This window comes from Equus quagga, chromosome 9, assembly GCF_021613505.1.
Source record: "Equus quagga isolate Etosha38 chromosome 9, UCLA_HA_Equagga_1.0, whole genome shotgun sequence".
Lineage (NCBI taxonomy): Eukaryota > Metazoa > Chordata > Mammalia > Perissodactyla > Equidae > Equus > Equus quagga.
This window is the reverse complement of record NC_060275.1, coordinates 40121149-40141640: the sequence shown is the minus strand read 5'-3', so window position 1 is coordinate 40141640 and position 20492 is coordinate 40121149. Positions and strand designations below refer to the sequence as shown.

At 32.4% G+C, this 20492-nt stretch overlaps 1 protein-coding gene across 1 annotated transcript in view; it reads right to left on the bottom strand.

The window, feature by feature from the left end:
• Positions 1-20492, bottom strand: part of CCDC178 (coiled-coil domain containing 178) — a 361283-nt gene that overhangs the window by 269045 nt on the left and 71746 nt on the right. Inside the window, exons 10-11 of the mRNA XM_046671168.1 lie at positions 4454-4549; positions 4165-4301 (exon numbers count right to left, since the gene is read on the bottom strand). Coding sequence (XP_046527124.1) covers positions 4165-4301; positions 4454-4549 — 233 coding nt within the window. The remainder of the gene's footprint in view (positions 1-4164; positions 4302-4453; positions 4550-20492) is intronic.

The window sequence follows — 20492 nt, the reverse complement described above, 5'->3', positions numbered from 1 at the left end:
GACCATCCAGCTTCTTGAGTGGATTTCCATAGTCTTCAGCAGAGTCCAAACTCCTTAAAATTATTCATTATCTGACACTTAGTTCCCTACCCTCAATGTTTGCCTGTGCCGACCTGCCACATAAAACACAACTATGAGTGTGTGCGCACACACAGACACACATCAGGTCAAGCACTTGTTCTAAGCTCCAGCCATACAGCTAAAAGTGCAGAGCTGTGAATCCACCACAATCTTACCTGTGCCCTAAGAGAATCGGAATTTTAGCATTAGGTCTACTCTTCACGATTGTTATTATCAGACTAATATGTCAAGCATATTTGAACATTCACTAAACTTCAATAAAATTGAAGTCAGATTAAATTGCAAAAGAATGAGATAAGGTCAAAAGTCCTGAATCTGAATATAGAAAGGTTTCAAACACCAGTTGTGTTAGCTGGGAGACTTGAGGAAAGCTACTTTACCTCTCTGAATCCTAATTTCTTTATTTCTTCCTTGAAAGCATGAAAGAATTATTTACTAAAAGCAGAATTCAAGAGATGATGCATAGATATTCCACCTCCTTAGTGATGAAAGAAATGGAGTTTGAAACTATTTTGAGAGTATATTTTTTCATTCGTCAGGTTGGAATACACGTTTAAACAACCATAGAACTCAGTGTTAGCACAGATGCATAACAAAACAAGCTTATGCACTGCTCAGCTTCAGTAAATGGTATGGCTTTTATGGAAAGTAGTTTCAGAGAGGTATTAGAAATTTTAAAATATTATAACCAACCTACTTATATAAATCTATTATTACTTTAAAAAGCACTAAGAAAGATTTCTTAACAAAAAAAAATTTACCACAAAAATATCTATAAGCTGTAAAAATAAAAACAACCGAAATATAGAAATTACGGCAAAAATATGTTACACCCATATAATAGACTTTTGTACAGAGACGTAAATGATATATTTGAAATTTGTATAACAATTGATAAAAATTCTATTATATCATCTTGGGAATAAAATTAGGACACACTTTCATTAATAATGAAAAAGTCAGTAATATATTAAAAGTGGTGACCTCTACATATGGAAATGATTTTAAGTTTTAAATCTGTTTTTACACTTTTTTGTACTTTCTTTGCTACAACAAATATGCATTACCATCAGAGTGTGAAGAAGATCATACGAGATATTTTTGCTCTGAAAACACTGGAAATTTTGATAAAATGGAACTTCAAATATTATGACTTGGGAAATGAAAAAAAAGTCTTAGAGGGGCCAGCCTGGTGACATACTGGTCGTGTTCACATGCTCTGCGTCAGCGCACCAGAGGCCGCTGAACTGCATCCTGGGTGCGGACCTACACACCGCTCATCAAGCCATGCTGTGGCAGCATCCCACATGGAGGAACTACAAGGACTTGCAACTATGATATACAGCTATGAACTGGGGCCTTGCAGAAAAAAAAAAGAGCAAGAGAGAGGAAGATTGGCAACAGACGTTAGCTCAGGGCCAATCTAAAAAAAAAACGTCTTAGGCATATCTAAGGATACAAAGTCAAAAATAGAATTCCTCTCATAAATATAAGGCTGCAAAGGATTAATTCAACTTTATCCTAGGACTCAACAATTTTCCACAAATAGTTTCCAGAAGAAAATGGACAACACACAATAAAAATAGCCCAGAGCACAAGGACAAAAGGCAGCAAGAACTTGAGCTAGAAGAATGAGATGCGGAAGTAGATGACAAAGACTACAGATATTTAAATTATTGTATGTATATTATAAAACAACTATTTGTACTATGTTTAAGAAGTAAAAGAAAGCTTCAAATACCTGTGTCAAACAGGGAATCATAAAGTGACTTAGAAAATTTGGGAGAAAAGCAAATAAAATTTGGAAAAGAATAATTATTTTTGCATCTATCTATCTATGTTAGAAAGTGAGAGACTTGTCAGTTAAAAAAAAAAGAATATAAGAACTATTTGTGAAGTATGAACTACTGATTATCTCCTCAAATATTGCCTCTGTCCTTTGTTTTATATTCTGGTCCTTTGGAACATCACTTAGATATGTGGTAGACCTGACTCTTGCCTGTACATCTCTTAATCTCTCTTTCATTTTACTAATATTTCACTAATTTTCAGTTCAGCACTGTGCAGTCTGCTGTTGAAATCACCCATTTAATTTTGAATTTCCAGTAAAAAGTCAAATGAAAAATTAAGTAATTAAGTGACATCTTAAGGTATTATCTGGACAAGCACAATGCATACTATGGAAATCCTTCCCTATAACCAGGGCTACCATTTGATAGACTGTATTAGTGTTCACGACCACTCACTCTCTCTCTTTTTAAGAGGATTAGACTTCCCACCCTGTTGACATCAGGCTTGGTCATATGACTTGATTTGTTCAATGGAATTTGAGCATAAGCAACATTTATCATCTTTCTGTGGAAGATGTACAAGTCATTGAGTGATCTCAATAATACACCGGTGCTACCAGAACAACATGCCCTAGAAGGATCCAATCCTTCACCCTGGATCCGAGAAGCAGAAATAACATGAAGCACAGACACAGTAGACACAGCTAAGTTGCAATGCTACTGAGAAATAAACCTTTATACTTGTACACCACTAAGATTTGGCAGTTGCTCATTATTGAAAGATAATCTAATAAATGCTAACTCTCATACTCTCTTCCTTTGCTCCAGAGGGACCTCCTCATTATCTTACCCACTATTCAGATTTCTTTTCTTCTCTGGTTCTCTTTCTTAATAAAATAAAATGTAGTAGCATTAGCAACTATAATTTTAGGCTATCCTTTAGAAAACAATGTTCCTTTTACTTCCTTTTAAAAAGTATGTTTAACATACAGATAACTTTTACAGATTCAATCATTGCCAAAGATAAAATAATCATTAAGAAAATTTAACAAACTTCCCATACGAATCATCAAGTATCATCATTACTTCTTTCTCTTCTTTCCTCCTTCCCTCCTTCAATAATTAATTATGGATAGCATAGTATGTGTCAGGCACTATGCTCAATGATGAGGATTCAATGGTGAAGAAAATATAGTCGTGGCCTATGTCTGCCCTCACGGATCTTCCCAGTTTTTAAGGGAGATGGACATCAATCAAATATTCAAACACACAAAATTGACAATAAATATGAAAGAGAAGAGTGTGTGCCATACGTACACATAATAGAAGAATTGGATTTAACTGGACGGTCAATGAAAGCTTCCCAGAACTGATTCCTAAGCTGTAATCTTAAGAATAAATAGTAATTAAACAGGAAGAAGGAAGAGAAAAACATTATAGGAAAAGGAAATAGCACAAAAACACCATATAGGCTGGAAAAAAAGTGGCAAGTAGGAGAAATTCAAATAAGGCCATTGTATTTGAACCAAATAATAAAGATGAACCAGGTGTGATATGAGACTGCAAGGCAGGTATGTCTACCTATTCAGGGACCTTGTGAGATACATTAAGGAGGAGTTTTTGTCCCTTTACACCTACTAAAATTAATTCAGTATGGAGGAGAACTGATCATACTTATAAAAGAAAAAAGAACGCATCTACAACAATGTAGATTATGGATTCAAAAGGGAGCATCGTGACAGCATGTAAACCAGGTTTGGAAATCACTGTTAGTTCATGAAAGACACAATGATAGCTTGTACCAGGGTGCTGGTGGAGTAGCGAAGCGGATAGATTTAAAAGATATTTGGTATGTGGAATATTTCTCGTTAACATGTTGAGTAAAAGGGTGGAAATAGAAAGAGGAATCAAGAAAACTCATAGGTTTCTGAGCTAAGAAAACTAGTTTTGTAGTTGCAGAGAAGAAATGAGGGTTGACTGAAGGAGATCATGAACTTGATTAGACATTTTAATTCTAAAGATTAGACATTTTAATTCTTCGGGTATAAGAGGATATGTCAAAAGGTGATAGGAGTCAGTGTAAAACTCCTTATAGGATCATTTTTTCACTATTTTGATTTTTCTAAGGGATTCAGAGTGATAAAAGAACAACATTTGGAATAGAAATAAAATTTAAGCTAATGATAAATACAAACACCACCATACCACCCCAGGAACACCAAATAAAGAGGTTCATTATATTTAACATATTAGATATGCTATATAAGAATAAAAATCATATTTGCAGAATTACCTTTCACTGATACCTTTTGATATGTTTTCAATATCGATCACAAGTTTTTTATTTTCTTCCATCAATTGAGCATATACTATTGAAATATCTGAAAAATCTTGTGCGATATTAGAAAGTTCAATATCCCATGTTTTTTGCTTTAAGAAAAGAATAAAAGAATAATTTATACATGTTTATGTATTTTGAAAAGAAAAAATGTATAGTAATTAAGTTACTTTTAGTTGCACAAGTTAATATTTGAGATTAGAGAATGGAGCTCTAGTGGGAAGCAAAGGAAAGGTCAACTTACTGTGGTATAAAAACTATTAAGTGCTTCCAGATATTCATTTTCATAATTTTTTTTCTTCCAGATTAGTTGATCACAAACCCTTTTCAATTCCTCTAGCTGAGAAAAAATATACACAAAAAATAAACGAATTGTGGAGCTTTCCATTCTTTTGTAAAGTAAGAAACAGATTCTATTTCAAATTATGCAGCTATCATAACTTAAATACTGATTAAAATAATATAAAATAACTAACCATAGGCTGTTTTCATTTATGAAAATTGATGCAAGATTCTGAATAAAATATAAGAGGTCTGACAGTGCTCAAATAAGTAATCATAATAAAATAGAATTATTTTAGTTATGTTGTAAGAATTGATAAAAACTAAAATATTGAAATCATAATTCATCACATTGACAAATCAAGGAGAAAACAACAGGAATATGGCCAACACTCCACAAAATAGTCATTTGGCAAATTCACTATCTCATTTCCATAAATTTTAAACTAGTCCAAGGAAAAACTACCCAAATATACTACGAAGAAACAATAGAAAATATCAAAATAAATCATAAGATGCTAAATGTATGCTCGCTGAACTCAGGAATGAAACTATATTATCCTTTATCATCACTGTTAGTAATCATGTTTTGTGAAAGTTTAGCTAAATGCAACCGGATAAGGAAACCAAACGTTACTATTATAATACTGAATATGAATAGATAATATGTCTACAACTTTAGATGATTTGATTAAATACCTAGGAAAACAAAAGAGTCTATTTAAAACTACAATAAATGATTTTGGTAAAATGGCTTGATATAAGCATAAGAAAATTAATAGACTTTATCTCTAAGAATAATAATATGTTACAAAATATAGTGACAATACTTAAAAACTTATCTCAAAAAATGAAAAATATTTGGGAGTAAATTCAACACAAAAGGGAGAACCTATATAAAGCAAACACCAATTCATATTTAAAAGCTTAAATCAAGATCCGCATAAAAAGAATGATATGTCATGTAAAAGTTTAACAGCATATACCATCAGTTATCCCAATATTAATATAAAATACAATGAAAAAGAGTATTCTCTTTTGAACCTCATGAAATGGAAGAGAAGGTATGTGAGACCAGCCAAGAGGTATGCTAAAAATAAGAATAATGTTGAAAACTTGCTATCAGATTTTAAAACATCCTATAATACCACTATATTAAGGTAGTATTTATTTTTTGTGTTGTAATAAAGATCAGAGGGAAAAACGAGAGCCAAGAAATAGATCTGAATGTTTTTTGAAGTGGTATTTGAATTCAGTGAGAGAGAAATCATTGACTTTAACTAACGGAACTGGAATAATGTAGAATTTCTGTTTTTAAAAAAGTGGTCTCTCTACTTCACATCTAACTCTCACCATAACAAAAATAAATTTCAAATGAATGAAAACCTAAAGGCAAACAAAATAGTGCAAATTATTAGAGTAAACAATACGAGTTTATTTGTAGAATCTTGAGCTAAAGGAGAATGTTACCTTGCCGAGTAAACCAAGAAGATCTGTTGAGGCGTTTGACAACATATTTTACAAAAGTTGAGTGGCAAAAGAAACCACAAACAAGACTGAAGGAAAAATAAGAACCCAACACTCCAAGATATAGTCCTCAGGAAGGGCATCATTGAAAACGGCAGATTAAGAACAGCTGAAAACTCTCCTCCATAAAGGTAATGAGAAAACTGGCCAAAAAACTATCAAAATTAGCTGTCTCAGAACTTCTGAAATTAACTGAAGGCTTACAGTAATCTGGGGAGAACTCATTCAAGAAAACAGCCTAATCTGAGTCAGAAGTATGAGCTCTGTATAATTTTAACCTGTCCTAATCCCTCACATCAGGTCCATGGTAGCCTTGAAGAACATTCTACATTTGTGGAGAAAGCCAGCAGTCAGAGAGCAACCAGAGGGAGTAGAACAGGGCTGAAATGCTTTCAAAGCCTCATTCTCGGATGACTCATTATTTGACCCCGCTGGTGGTCTCTGGGAAGACTCCCCTTGCAAGGATGTCTGTGTTTGACTTGATTCAGAACTCACCCCATACAAAAAGTTTCCCCAGAAAAGTTTTTTCCCAAGGCATGATTGTCAAAAAAAATCACAGGCAATTGATTAACTCTGTGGCCACTTAGGACAGTGGATAACAACTGGGACAAAAAATAGAGTAACCAATAACTTTAAAGGAAAAGCTTTTGAGGAGAATGAGGTGTCCACAGTGGCTTTGGAAAACTCCCAACATATTCCTGGGAATCTAGAAGGCTGCAAATGCACAGAGATGTGTGAAAGCCCAGGGCTATTCAGATGCTCTGAAAATACCTGAGATGCCCTTTAAGTTCCCACCTCTGGCAACCTGGAGGCTCTATGAAGGTAGGAAGAGAAAACTAAGGCAGAGCTGACAACTGCCTGGATGAGTGTTGAGCATGTGACTAAACAGCACACAAAGCCCCTTGGCACAGATTGGGAAACTTACTGTTTCCAGATTTCCTACAATCATTAACAATCCTTAAGATAACTGAGAAGAGACTTCAGTGGCTACACATGGAAAAGAAAACAGACTTTAGAGAATTCATTCAGAAAGGTCACTAAAGAAACAAGTAACAACTCCAGCAAACAGCAACAGGAACAAACCCTGGGGCGGAGTGTGTTATAAAAATAAAATACAAGTATTACTAAATATATTCAATGTACCAAAAGAAATACTGAGTATATTTTTCTTAGAATTATGATCAGTAATTAAAGGAATATTTGGATTGATGTCATAACTTTGAGAAGTTCAATGAATTATGAGATGATTTACCTGATATTTAATAATTACCCAGGTATTTGGATGTTAGACAATTTCTAACCCAAATGAAAATAGATTTTTTAATAAATTTTTGCTTCAAGAAAGCTTTGAAATATTTTCCAGAATTATTCTTCAGAAACTGTCAAATTCCTTTGCTAAATGATGTGTAAACATTCTTACCCACTCATTATTACTATTGTTTGGGAAAGAATCACGAAAAAACTATTAATCAAGCTTTTTAGCTAGTCAGCATATTTTGCAAGTAATCCTCAGATAAGGGTGTAAGCAAGTCATTGAGACAGAGACACATCCAGCTTGACTTGATTACAGGGTATAGTCTACGGCTTCAGTTTTCTTGGATTTATTTTTTGTCTTAATGTAGAACACTTATTTTAGATTTGTATTAGGACAATTTAGGTTTTTAAATGAGAAAATATCTTTGTAAAATATCTCAATTTGTAATGTAGTTCTTAATCATAAAAGTCATCTAGAGGGGCCGGCCCCCTGGCCAAGTGGTTAAGTTCGCGTGCTCCGCTATGGCGGCCCAGGGTTCGGATCCTGGGCGCGGACATGGCACCGCTCGTCAGGTCACGTTGAGGCGGCGTCCCAAATGCCATAACTAGAAGGACCCGCAACTAAGATATACAACTATGTATAGTTTATATACATATATATATATACACAAATATATATACATATATAGTTATGTATATAGGGGGATTTGGGGAGATAAAGCAGGAGAAAAAAAAAAAAGATTGGCCACAGTTGTTAGCTCAGGTGCCGATCTTTAAAAAAAAAAAAAAGTCATCCAGAAGCCTGAATTTTTCACCCAGGAAGACCTGCGACTCTTTTTGCAAACTGAATTAATAGGGAGTGAAGAGTTTTCAGAAAATCTCGTATTAAAGAATATTGGTTGATCAACCATTTACAAATCTGAGAGCACAAATGAGTGGTGGTTTGAACTAATTCAACGAATACTTTTAACAACTCCATGAAGTACTTCTCTTAAAATCCCTGAATCTCTGTCTTCAATGACTTCTCTATGAATACTACAGTGGGTGGATTTGCCTTTCTTGGAAATTGCTTGACTATATGGAAGAAACCATTTTCTTTCAGCTGGCAACGGCATTGGCATCACCTGTGCTTAACCAAAAACATGGACTCCAGAATCTGCTGCTGTTTCTCAAGAAGTCATCAATAAGTTTAAATTTTCTTTATTTGTACACGTTAGCAAAAAATTCACAGTTATGAATGAATTCATCAGTCTGCAGTGAATTATAACAACTTTTTTATACCAGAAATAATAATTACTTCTTTGCATATTTGGTCATCTCCATAAGTAAAAGATGAATTATATTGGACATAGGCATTTAATGAATCATTTTGTTTGTTATATCCCTGAATCTCCCTGTCACCGTTTCTTTGTTGGCAGGCTTGATAAATGTCTTGCTAACTGCTTCAGTAGATCTGGGTTCTGAAACTAATCGTAATGCTAAAAACATAATTCTGAAGTCTAACATTTTCATTCCATGTTACTCCGCACATAGACCTGAGTATCCTTCTATTTATTTTAAAATTTTAAAAGGCTTTGTAAAATATTTTTTGTGCTTCAACATGAAATTCGATTGTGGATTATTTCATAATTGTGATCACTGTGATCAATTCTAGAATGCATAATGAAATAGGTTTGTTTTCTTCATCAGTTCAAAAAACCAAAAATTCAAATCCATTTGAGTTATTCCCACTCTAATTTTTTTTCTTTTCAGCTTATGCTTTTGCAACATTAGTAAAATTTTTAGGCAATACTTTAATTATCTTCATACTTATCTAAAGACATGCAACTGATTCCATCACATTCTTCACTGGTCTCTTTACCTCTATACTTAAAAATCCTTATTTTTAACCACCTCTCTATGATTGGGTCTACAAAAGGGCAAAACCCAGAAATAGGCCCAAAATCTGTTTCTAATTTACTTTCTGGATCAAATGTGGTAACTGTAAGGCCTAAAATTATACATATTTCATATACCAAACAATTGTCAATCTCTAAAAGTTGAATTTCCAATGTGTTTTCCAATAGAAAGAATGAGAGATAAACATGAAAATTCAGTGCCTGAGGGTTAAAATTAATGATCTGTATTACCATGTCACTGAGAGGTGTTTTTTCGAAGCCTCTAAATGAAGTTATGAAGCATTCATGAGCACACCTTAAGTATTATATGTGTAGTTCTTGCAATCTGCAACTTTTAGATAAGTGCTATTACTCTATCCTTACCCTAAGCAATAAAATCCATGGAATCACTGGTATTATGTGCTAATTGCTTACCTAGTGTAAATGATAATAAATACATAACTTTGAAAATGTTATTCATTGGAATGTCTAAAATCATGTAGTATGTCATGAATGGTAATCTTTGCAAGTAAAATAAAAGATGAAATATGAATGGCTAACAAAAAAGAAAACTAGTTACTTCACTACCAGGCAGGAAAATGAAAATTAATGCAACACTTCTTCACTCAACAATTAGGTTGGTATAATTTAAAAATAGCTACAGTGCTGGGAAAAATGAGAGAAATCAGACAATTCTATTGCTCCTAATATACACACGCACATGCACAAATATACAAATAAAACTTTTTGGAAAGTAGTCAGTAATATCTGTGTTGAAAAATACATGTAGTTCTAACCCAAAAATCCAGCTTTTGAGAATCTGTCACATACAAAGAATCAGTAGGCAAAGACAACATGTATAAAGCTATTCATTTTAATGTTGTTAGTAGTGGTTAATAACTGTGTTCAATCTGAATTTATTCAAAAGGTAAATAACAGTCAGTTGTAGTTGAAATGAATAAAGTGTAATGACTTAGTAAACCTCCATTGCAACTTCCTTCTAATGTGCTTTTCTGTGCATCAGAGCCTAGGAAAGAAAAAGAACAGAAAGGGAGGCAGGAAGGAAAGTGCAGTTTCCAGTCTCATTTGCTGAAAGGGTTCAGGATGCAAATTAGTTTTAACCAACAGGAGATGTAGTTATGCATATTATGAAAAGTGGAATTGAGGTAAAGGGTATCTTCTTGATTTTTGGTTGCTTTTGTTTAATTTAGTTTTGTTTGTTTTCTCTCTACTGGCAAGTAAGGTCGTGGAGGTGTGAAGATTGTGTAGCTGAGTTTTAGTGTCCTTCCACCAGCTCTGGGTGTTGAGGCACTGTGGCATCACAAGCAGTGGCTACAGCTTCCAGATTCCAGCCTCCCACGCTTGGAGCAGGGATATGCTCAATACAGTCGTTCTTGAACTCAAGAGGGCCAGGGGCAGCCTCAGATGTCATAGCTCCTGTATTGTTCAATCTGGGAAACGTTCCTCGAAGTCCAGCCCAGAGCTCTCTCTGCCAGCTTTGCAAACTTACTGAAATCTCTAAATCCCTTTCTACCTGAAACAAAGAGATTTCTGTTTTCTGCACTGTACCCTGGCTAATTTGATGGCAATTCATAGTGTGTAATATATATGCTATTAAAAAAGTGCATTAGATTTACATCTAATAACTTTGAAGAATATCCACAATGTATGTTTTAGTAAAACAGCAAGTTTACTAAATGTGTATATAGGACAAACTCTCTTTTATAAAAATCAAATAATAAAACATATCATATATATACATAATCTCCCATATATTTATAGAAACATGGAAAAATATGTGCAAGATGGCACCTTATGCTGGTAACACAGGCTACTTCCTGGGGGCCCAGAAATGGGGAGAAAATAGGGGATAAATTAATGGCTAAATCGGTGTATCTTTTTATTTTATACCATTGGTCTCAGTGAACATGTTACTTAATAATATTTAAAAGGAATTTATGTGAAGTTAAGAAAGGCAATACTTAGTCCACACAATCTCATTGTATTACAAATTGAGTGAATCATTAATAAAACGAAAATTACTGAGGATTGCTGTGCATAAAAATAATGAAAACATCATTATTTGGCCTACACAAATATGCATCAAATATGGCCTGCACAATTCTATCACTAAAAAGAGAACCTATACAACATTTTAAGAAATCAGTTATTTAGCAATATACGGAATTCACAGTTGTGAATGCTTTAAATGTGGTATGTTCTTAATATATGCATATTGAATGGGATGTTAAATTTGAATACAAAATATCAATAAATATTTTACATTATGAAAATCATATACAGAATAAAATGTTTTTCTACATTAATATGAAGCCCTTTATATACATATATATATATATATATATATTCCCCTTTAATCAATACTTTAACCCCTGTATCTCTCTTGTAGATTAACATATTAAATTTAACACATCTAGTTTTTCAAATCAGAAAATTGAATCTCAAAAATTTGCAATGTGGAAGTCACAAATAGAATGTGGAGGAGAAATCTGAGTCCCACTCTCTAAGATAGCCTCTAAAACAACATTCTAAATGAACTGCTTTAAAAATTCTCAACCTCATTAGTCATCAGAAAAATGCAAATTTCAAACCATATCAGCATAAATCCTCCAAAAGAACTATAATTAAAATATATAAAAGACTACATCAGATGATGATATTATCTGAGGCTGGAACTCTCATACATGATGGTCTCAGTAAAAAAATGTATAACCATTTTGGAAAATGTTTTTTGGCATTATCTGCTAAAACTGAACACATGCATTTTTTGGCCCAGCAATTCCCAACATAAATGAATCCATAATTTCAATGCATATTTCCAGTGTCTTGGTCGGGAAAACTGGAAGGATTGAATTGTCATAAACTGGAATAGGGAAGATTGCAAGTTATAGAGAGGTTGACTATCTGACGTTCAATTTTGGAAAAGTTAAGTGTGAGATAACCAGTAGACATCTAAGTGGAGACTGAGTTGGCAGTTAGATGTATAAAGCTTATTATAAAAGACTAAGCACTGGGATTCTCAAATATTTGGAATTTGGGGAGATATAGAGAAGCCAGTGAAGGAAACTGAGAACAAGCATCCAGAAAAGAAAAAAAAAACTAAGAATAGTGTGTGTTCTGAAAGCCAAGAGAAAAATGGTTCCAAAGATAAGGGACAATCAACTTGGTTAACTGCTCCATGTGAGTTAACTAAGATAAGGACAAAGAAACAATGATTAGATTTAGCAATGTGGAAATCACTGTTGACCTAGATCAGAGATATTTTGCTTGAATGGTGAGGGCAAAAAAGAAAATTGAAACATATTTAAGAAAGGATGGGAGATATTATGACCAAGTGAGATTTATTACAGTACTTCAAGGTTCAACATTAGGAAATCCATCAATATAATTCACTATATTTATAGATACAAGAGAAAATATTGCATGAACATTTCCCTAGATGCAGAAAAGATTCTTGACAAAATTTAACACCTATTTCCAATTTTTTAAAATATTCAATTAAGTGAAACTAATAGCTACTTTCTTAACATGATAAAATACATACTGAATCTTAAAGCCAGCCTCTTGTTTAAGAGAAAAACTAGCAGCAATCCCCTTAACAGCAGGACATAACAAGGATGTCAATGATCTCTACTACCATTTAATATTGTACTAGATGTATTCACCAATGGAATTAGATAAGAGATAACAATTAAAAGGCATAATAAATAATGAAGGAACAATAATATCTATATTATTGTTAATATAATTAAATAATTATATAAGTATTATAATATATTATAATATTAATTAATTACAATTAATAGATAATAATGTAATATAATTAAATAATAAAATATTTGTAGATGAAATAATAGCATCCCAAGAAAATCCAAGATAGACAATGATAAAACTGCCATAAGTAATTTTAAAATCAGTAAATTAGTACAATATGAATTAGCATTATTGACTTCATATACCCAAACAACCAGTTATGAGAAATAACAAAAGAGAAAATCTCCAATTATTAGTGCAACACAATAATTTAACAAATTAGGAATAAACTTTTCAAAAATATGAAAACCCAATATGAGGAAATCTTTTAAAAACACTCCTACAAGACACAAAAGGAGAATTGAACAAATAGAATGGTGCCATCTTTTTGGTTTAAAATAATTCATATTTGTTATCTCACGGTTCTGTATGTCAGAATGCTAGAGGGCTAGGTAAGTACTCTGCTTAGGGTCTCACAAGCTGAAATGAAGGTTTCAGCTGGCCTGGACTCTTCTCTAGAGCCTCTAGAGGATAAACCACTGCTAATCTCATTAAGATTGTAGGCAGAATTCATTTTCCTTTCACAGTTTCTATGTGAAACAGTTTCTATGTGGCCCCCTCCATTTTCAAGTCAGCAATGGCTGATTGAGTGCTTCTCATGCTGTGTGTCTCTCTGACTCTACCTTCTACTATATCTCTCGGATTTTTTGAGCCCTCAGCCAAGAGTGAGAATAGTCTTCTGTTCCTCTCAGTTTTACCTCTGGACTCCGGATTCCACCTTCTGGGCTCTTGGTTTAAACATTTGAGTCATCCTTCCTTTTTCAGGAAAAGTACTACATGTTTGCAGCTGGACAGTTTTATCAACCTGCTTCTGCCAGGAGAATCATGAGGATTCAACATCTTTGTTTTATTTTATACTCTCTCTGCCTCTTTCAGTTTGGATGGCAGTATTTTTGCTGATATAATATTCTCAAGAACATTGTGGGTCTCCCACGTATGCCAGGGATTCATTCATATATATATATATATATACACATATCCATAAGACATATACTCATATATAGAGATACATTTAAACAGGCATACCTAGGAGATATTGCAGGTTTACTTCCAGACCACTGCAATGAAGCAAATGTTACAATAAAGCAAGTCACACGAATATTTTGGCTTCCCAGTTTATATAACAGTTATGTTTACACTACATGTAAAAAATTCAGTATCTACAGAGAGCAATTAAGTGAAGTGCAATAAAATGAGGTATGCCTCTGTGTGTGTGTGTATACATATAGATATTCCATTAGAGAGTTGGGGCCAGGTCCGAAGTCTTTTTTAGATAATCACTTTTCCATGTTTGGCTACACTGAGGTGCTCGAGAGGCAATATCCCTACGTTTCTTTCCTTCTAGTTTAAGGGATATGTGAATGACACTCATCTAAAAGGAACTTTAATTAAAATTGACTAATATTTGTAAATTATACTCAAACATACTAACTAAAATTTTAGCAATGACATAGAATACAGGGTTTTTTTCCTAACATACACAAAACCAACACAGCTAGAAAATGACTGAATTTATAACCTTGCAGCCTTTTTATCTTTTAAAGAATACTACTGGAAGTAACCAACATTTACAGTACTTAACACAAAGAAAGTCCCTACGAGAAGACTGTGGAATACAGGAAGTCCACTGGACAATATAGAAAGATAATATTTACAAAATCATAATGGATGGTTTCATCTAAAAGTTAATCATAAGGCACAAAATTGCATACAAAATAATAGTGATTTTAAGTCTGTGCTATTTATTACAGTGGAAGTAACTTTCCTCAGCTCTCCATTTCACCCACATCAATTGCAAAATTTCTAAAATCTATCTCTTTAACTATATATATAATGTTTGCTTAAAATAAAATCAAGGAATTTTTATTCTAAGGAATAAGTAAATTAAATCACAAATGACATTAAAGGAAAAAACTCTCTGGATTTAAAACAATATAAACACCAAGAGTCATTAAACAATTTTGGTTATGTTTAAAGTGATGTTCAAAAATTCAGTTAGATTCAAAGAAACAATGCTAACATTAACAACATTTAACATTATTATATTAGGTAAAGAGTAAGAATAGTATAAACTCAGATCTTAAATTGCCAGCTAGCTGCCATACAAGTTCCAGTAGACAATAACTCTAGAGGATTAATGATAAGAAAGGCAAGAAATTTGATTAATGGAAATATTGTCATCTAAAAAGTGAATTGAAAAAAGTAAAGTTAAGATTTAAGAATTTTGGAAAATGTGAAAATGTAGGCAAATCATTTAGTTTTATCAAAAATATAAGGCATATGATTGTTACTTGAGCTTCTAGTATTATACCATAATTAAACTTTCATTATTTTTCTATCACAATATTATTTTGTTAAAATTAGTAGTTATGCTACGTTTAAAAGTTTTAGAGATATTTATCACAGCTTTGTTTATAACACTTAAAAATCGAAAACTTCATAAATGTCCAATAATAAAGGTCTAAGAAACTTTCAATCATTAAAATTACATTGTAAAATATAAGGTAACTTTGAAATAAGTTTTTATATAATATAAGGAGAAACAAGTCTTTGATTTTTGTATGCTATGATAACATGCTTCTTAAATATATTAGAAGGCTTGTTTATATACAACAAAATATTAACCCTGACTACATCTGGACAGTGACATCATGGATCAAAATTTTCTTCTACTCACATGAGTAGTCTAAACTTTGAGGAATGAACATTAAGTATTTGTACCGTTCAAAAAAAAGTCTTAAAATAATTTTAGAAAATGGTTTGTGTAATGAATCCCACTCGATTTTCTGAGGGTCGTAGGGAAGAAAAGGAGATCTTTTAGCAGCAATTGCAGTGTTGTGTGGTGGTGAAGGCCTGACTGGAAATAATCTGAAGTGGGAATGCAGGGAGAGAAATCAGAGACAGTGAATATAGAAAATCCTTGTGAGGGGTTTTGCTTCAAAGTGTAACAGGAAATGCACCTGTAGCTCTTAGGGAAAGATTTAAAAACAAAAGCAAAAACATTAAGTATTCAAAACAGGGAAATGAAAAGTAAAAAGAAATAGAATAAGCCTAAAGAAACAAGACGAAAATTATAACTATAAAAGCATATACTAACATTTTAGAAGTTGGAAAATTGTAGAATTATTAAGTCCAAGAGCCATCTCAATTTTTAATTCGATTTTTAAAAATCTGAATATCTAATTTAAAAAGTGAAAAATACCTACACAATTAGAAATAAGAGATAAGCAAAAATATAACATAGCATTTTATATCATATTATGATAATACGTTTGAAAATCTTAATCTATTTGGATTATTTTTAGGGCCGTTAAAAATTATAAATTAACCTCAAGAAGAAATGTGCAGCGTAATAAAACCAAACGTGATAAAATAAAATAACTGCCCATGAAAAATAAAACAATAATTTAAACAATTTAAAAAAATAAACACACCAGAAGTTATATTTTCACCAAAGTGTTTTATCAAACTTTCAAGAAAAAGTTATTTAAATCTATATTAATTCTCTGGGTAATAAGAAAGTAAGAAAAGCTTCATAATTCATTTTTATAAAGCTAGCATAATCCTGATAAGAAAATCTATCAAATACGGCACAAATTAAGAACACTGGAATACAGACTAGCTTATGAATATGGATGTAAAATCTTAAATAAAATACTTGCAAATCAAACTCAGCAGTAAATTAAAAGAATAATAAACCATAACCAAGCAGAGTTTATCCCAAGAATTTAAAAATGGTTTAATACTAATATAATACATCATTTCCATAGGTCAAATGAGAAATTCTTTAAAATCATCTTCACACTTGCTCACAAAGCATTTTGTATAAGTCAACATCTATTCCTGACAAATAGATTTTATAACCTGGATTTATTTTTAAAATCTTTAACACTATAATGAGCATATATTTGAAATCAAGATTTAAATAACACAAAACACTTTTTAAAAATAAGAAAGGAAATAAAGCAAATTTCATAGACATTATTTAATATTTTATACGTACGCCACACAATAAAATATATACATTAGAGATTGAAATCTTATGATGAAAAACGTTAGTAATATGCACTTTTATACATGTAATCACATTTTATCCATGTAACACATGAATGTTGTATAATAAAACAATATCAAACACTTTCTCTGTGTCAGTGAGAAAAATCACTCAGCCTCTTTAGATGGGCCTCCTTTTTGGTAAATTGATAATATTAGTAAGAGTTATTGGCTTTATCTATTTTTAGCAAACAAATCACTTCACTTAAAAGAGTCGGAGGTAAAAACATGAATCAAAAGGTATAGTTTGACGGGTGTTTGTGGTATTTGGACTTATACTATATAGTATAATATTAAATTTCTACTAACAAAAACAACATCCAAAAAATATCAAAACATCAGCATATATACAAAAGGAATTCACTTATTTATAACCTTTACTTCAAACTGAATTATAAGAAAATGATTTTGTGTGCCTGTCATTGTTCAATAAAATATGAAAATCACAAAGGATTTCTAAATCTTTAAAAGTCATTTTTTATTATCTTGATAAATAACTGAATAAAATGAAATGTAGATGGCTGTCTTTTTATATCACAGGAAACTAAAAGTTGTAGATAATGAAATTATATCCTAAAAAAAAAAAAATTCCTCAACTATGGGAGAAGTAGACTTCAAAGAAAACATGAGAAAAGAATTTATAGAAAATCTTTACATTTAAAAAGAATTTGATCTTGACAATATTTTTAAAGTACTTAACCAATTTCAAGATATTTTCTGTTTTACAAAAGCCACTGTAGAGATGAGAAGGGAAAAATGTGTTTTCATTGATACAATGACAACACAAATTAGAGAAAAGTTTGTGTTAATGAAGTAAAGACTGTAAATTGGAAACACGATATGCTTTGAAATTTAAAAAAATCAGTTAAGTTGTATGTGCAATTAGGCAGCACAAATCTTTCATTTTTATCTTGAACTAGAGGTTTCAATTGCATACCGAAAAATAATGCATGCAAATGATGCACATCATTGATTTTAATTGAGTGCTTAATATGAGCTCTTTGAAAATCTAGCTTAAAGGTTTTCATAATGAGAAAAATACAAAAAATACATATATCTAAATTTTATCATGTTCTCATCTTCCTTAGAAAGTATGATAGATCCTAAATGATTTCTATAATTGAAAAATATTACTAACCTTATAAATACATTTACAATATCTCATCAAAAAGAACATTTTGTTATGGAGGGCCAGACTTGCCGTTTTAGAGACAATGAAAGAAGTAAAAAGTGACTGTAGGTTTAGTGAATGAATTTTACCTCTTTGAAAATATTTTATTAACAGTGATATTTTTGTAGATGACAACATTCGGAGTGATTAGAAAACTGAGATCATCAACTATTTGAAAACACTATATAATATTTTTAAAAATTGTATTGTTTGTGCTATACTTCCCTGATGCTTATAGTAGTCCCTATAAAGAAATTATACATAGGAAAACTACACACATTCTTTTAAATCATCAAGGATTATTGAATATTTACACTCTACACTCCACTTCACCAAGTTCAAAAGCTCACAAAGTGAAGTGCGGTTTTTCCCCCAATTTCTTTCTCCTTTCTTCCTTTTTAACTCCTTCCCTCCTTCTTTTTTTTTTCTTTCATTTGTTCATTGCTTGACTCACTCATTTGACAAGCTGAATATGGCTTTTTCTGAGTGCCTCATATGACATTCTGCTGACTGCTCAATATGGGACAGGCATTGTGGAAGTTACGCAGAGAATACACAAATCACAATGCATCTCCTGCCCTTAAAAACCTTATAGTCTAAAATGAAGTAGACAAGTAATCACTGATTTCAATAGGGGGTTATAAGTGTAGCCGCCCCGATGCAGGAAGGGTTAATAATCACTGGAAAAGGCTTGCCAACAAACTGTGACCCAGAGGTGAGAAGGCTGGTCAGCCAATGATGGGTAAGACCTCCGGGGGAGGCAACCTAAGACAGGCGCAGTCACCTGGGGGCACAGATGGAGACATGATATCGATATCGGGAGCAGGAGGGGCCATTGCCTAGGAGACCTTGCCTGCTCTGAGATAAAAATATACGAGCACAGCAATAACATGATAATATCAAAACAGAGGCCGAGGCAGGGGTCCTTGAGAAATCACTAAGAATTCTTGGCATTCGCTAATTACTTCATCCAGAACACCTGTGTATGTTTAACAGATGTAAGCTATGTATATATTGAAACGCTGGTTATAATAAACTCAGAGTGGCCATCAGCCCTCTCTGCATCTATCCTGATGTGTACATTGGATTGCGACACTGACAATAAGTACCAATATGGAGGTAAACACAGGGTGGAATTAGAGTTCAAAGCAGATAGAAGAAAGTGAAGAGATGGCTTCACCAAGAATTTTCCTCCTTCTAAGCTGAAGCTTAAAATGAGAGAATTCAGCCAGACAATGGTAAGATTGAGAGGATGAGCAGAGTAGAACACTGATGGCATAATCAGAACAAACGGTATTTATGAAAAGCTGAAAGAAGAAAAGAAAGCTCATGGCACATTCTGGGGTCTGGCAGTTTTTCCAGGTGGCTAGAGAATAGAGTTAGGTGGAAAGGGGTAGCAAGAGAGAAGCTGGAGAGAGAAACAAGGGAAAATTACAGAGAGACTTGTATTACTATCTATTTATGATCAGTTTCTCTCAACTCATAGATCGCATCCCTTCTGGCACTTCAGCCCAGTGTGTTTTAGTTCAATGTTTCCAGCCTTGCCTATTTCTGGATTCTTCTACATTGCCTATGCAGTGACGTAAGTCACTCCCATATTAACTCAGGTGTGTATTCCCTACTTTGCATGAATGAGAACAAAATAAAGACATTTTTAGGAAAATAAAATTTTGAGAATTTCAAATCTAGACGCTCACTAAAGAAGCTTGTGAAAGATATTTTAGTAATAAGAAATAATGTAATACCAATTAGGAAGTTCTGATAAACAGAAAGAGTTGTGTGCAAAATGTTGAACTGGGAATAAAGATAATGAAACATTTATTATGTAAATTAATAAGACATTATCTTAATACAGAGATTATTAAATATGATATGCATAACGATGGAAAATAGAATATCTGTCAGTAAAGAAGCATAAAGTCCTTAAACTGTTCAGGAAGAAGTTAAAAATGTTGATTATGCCTCACACCTAGTAAGTGAAACATACATTCCAAAAATGCTAATAATTTATAGCCTCAAAACTTATCAATAAAATATATCATATGAAAACAATTCTAAATATTCTAAACTTAGTTTCATCTAAAAACATGGCTTCAGATAACATAAAGCAAAAATATGGACAGAATAAAAAGGAAAAATAATAAAGAAATTCACTATCATACTGAGGTATTTGAATACAGCTCTCATAGTAATTGATAAATCTGTCAGAAAATAAATCAGAAATATAAAAGATTTAAATAACACAATTAGCACAGTTCACAAAATGAACCTATTTAGAATTGTAT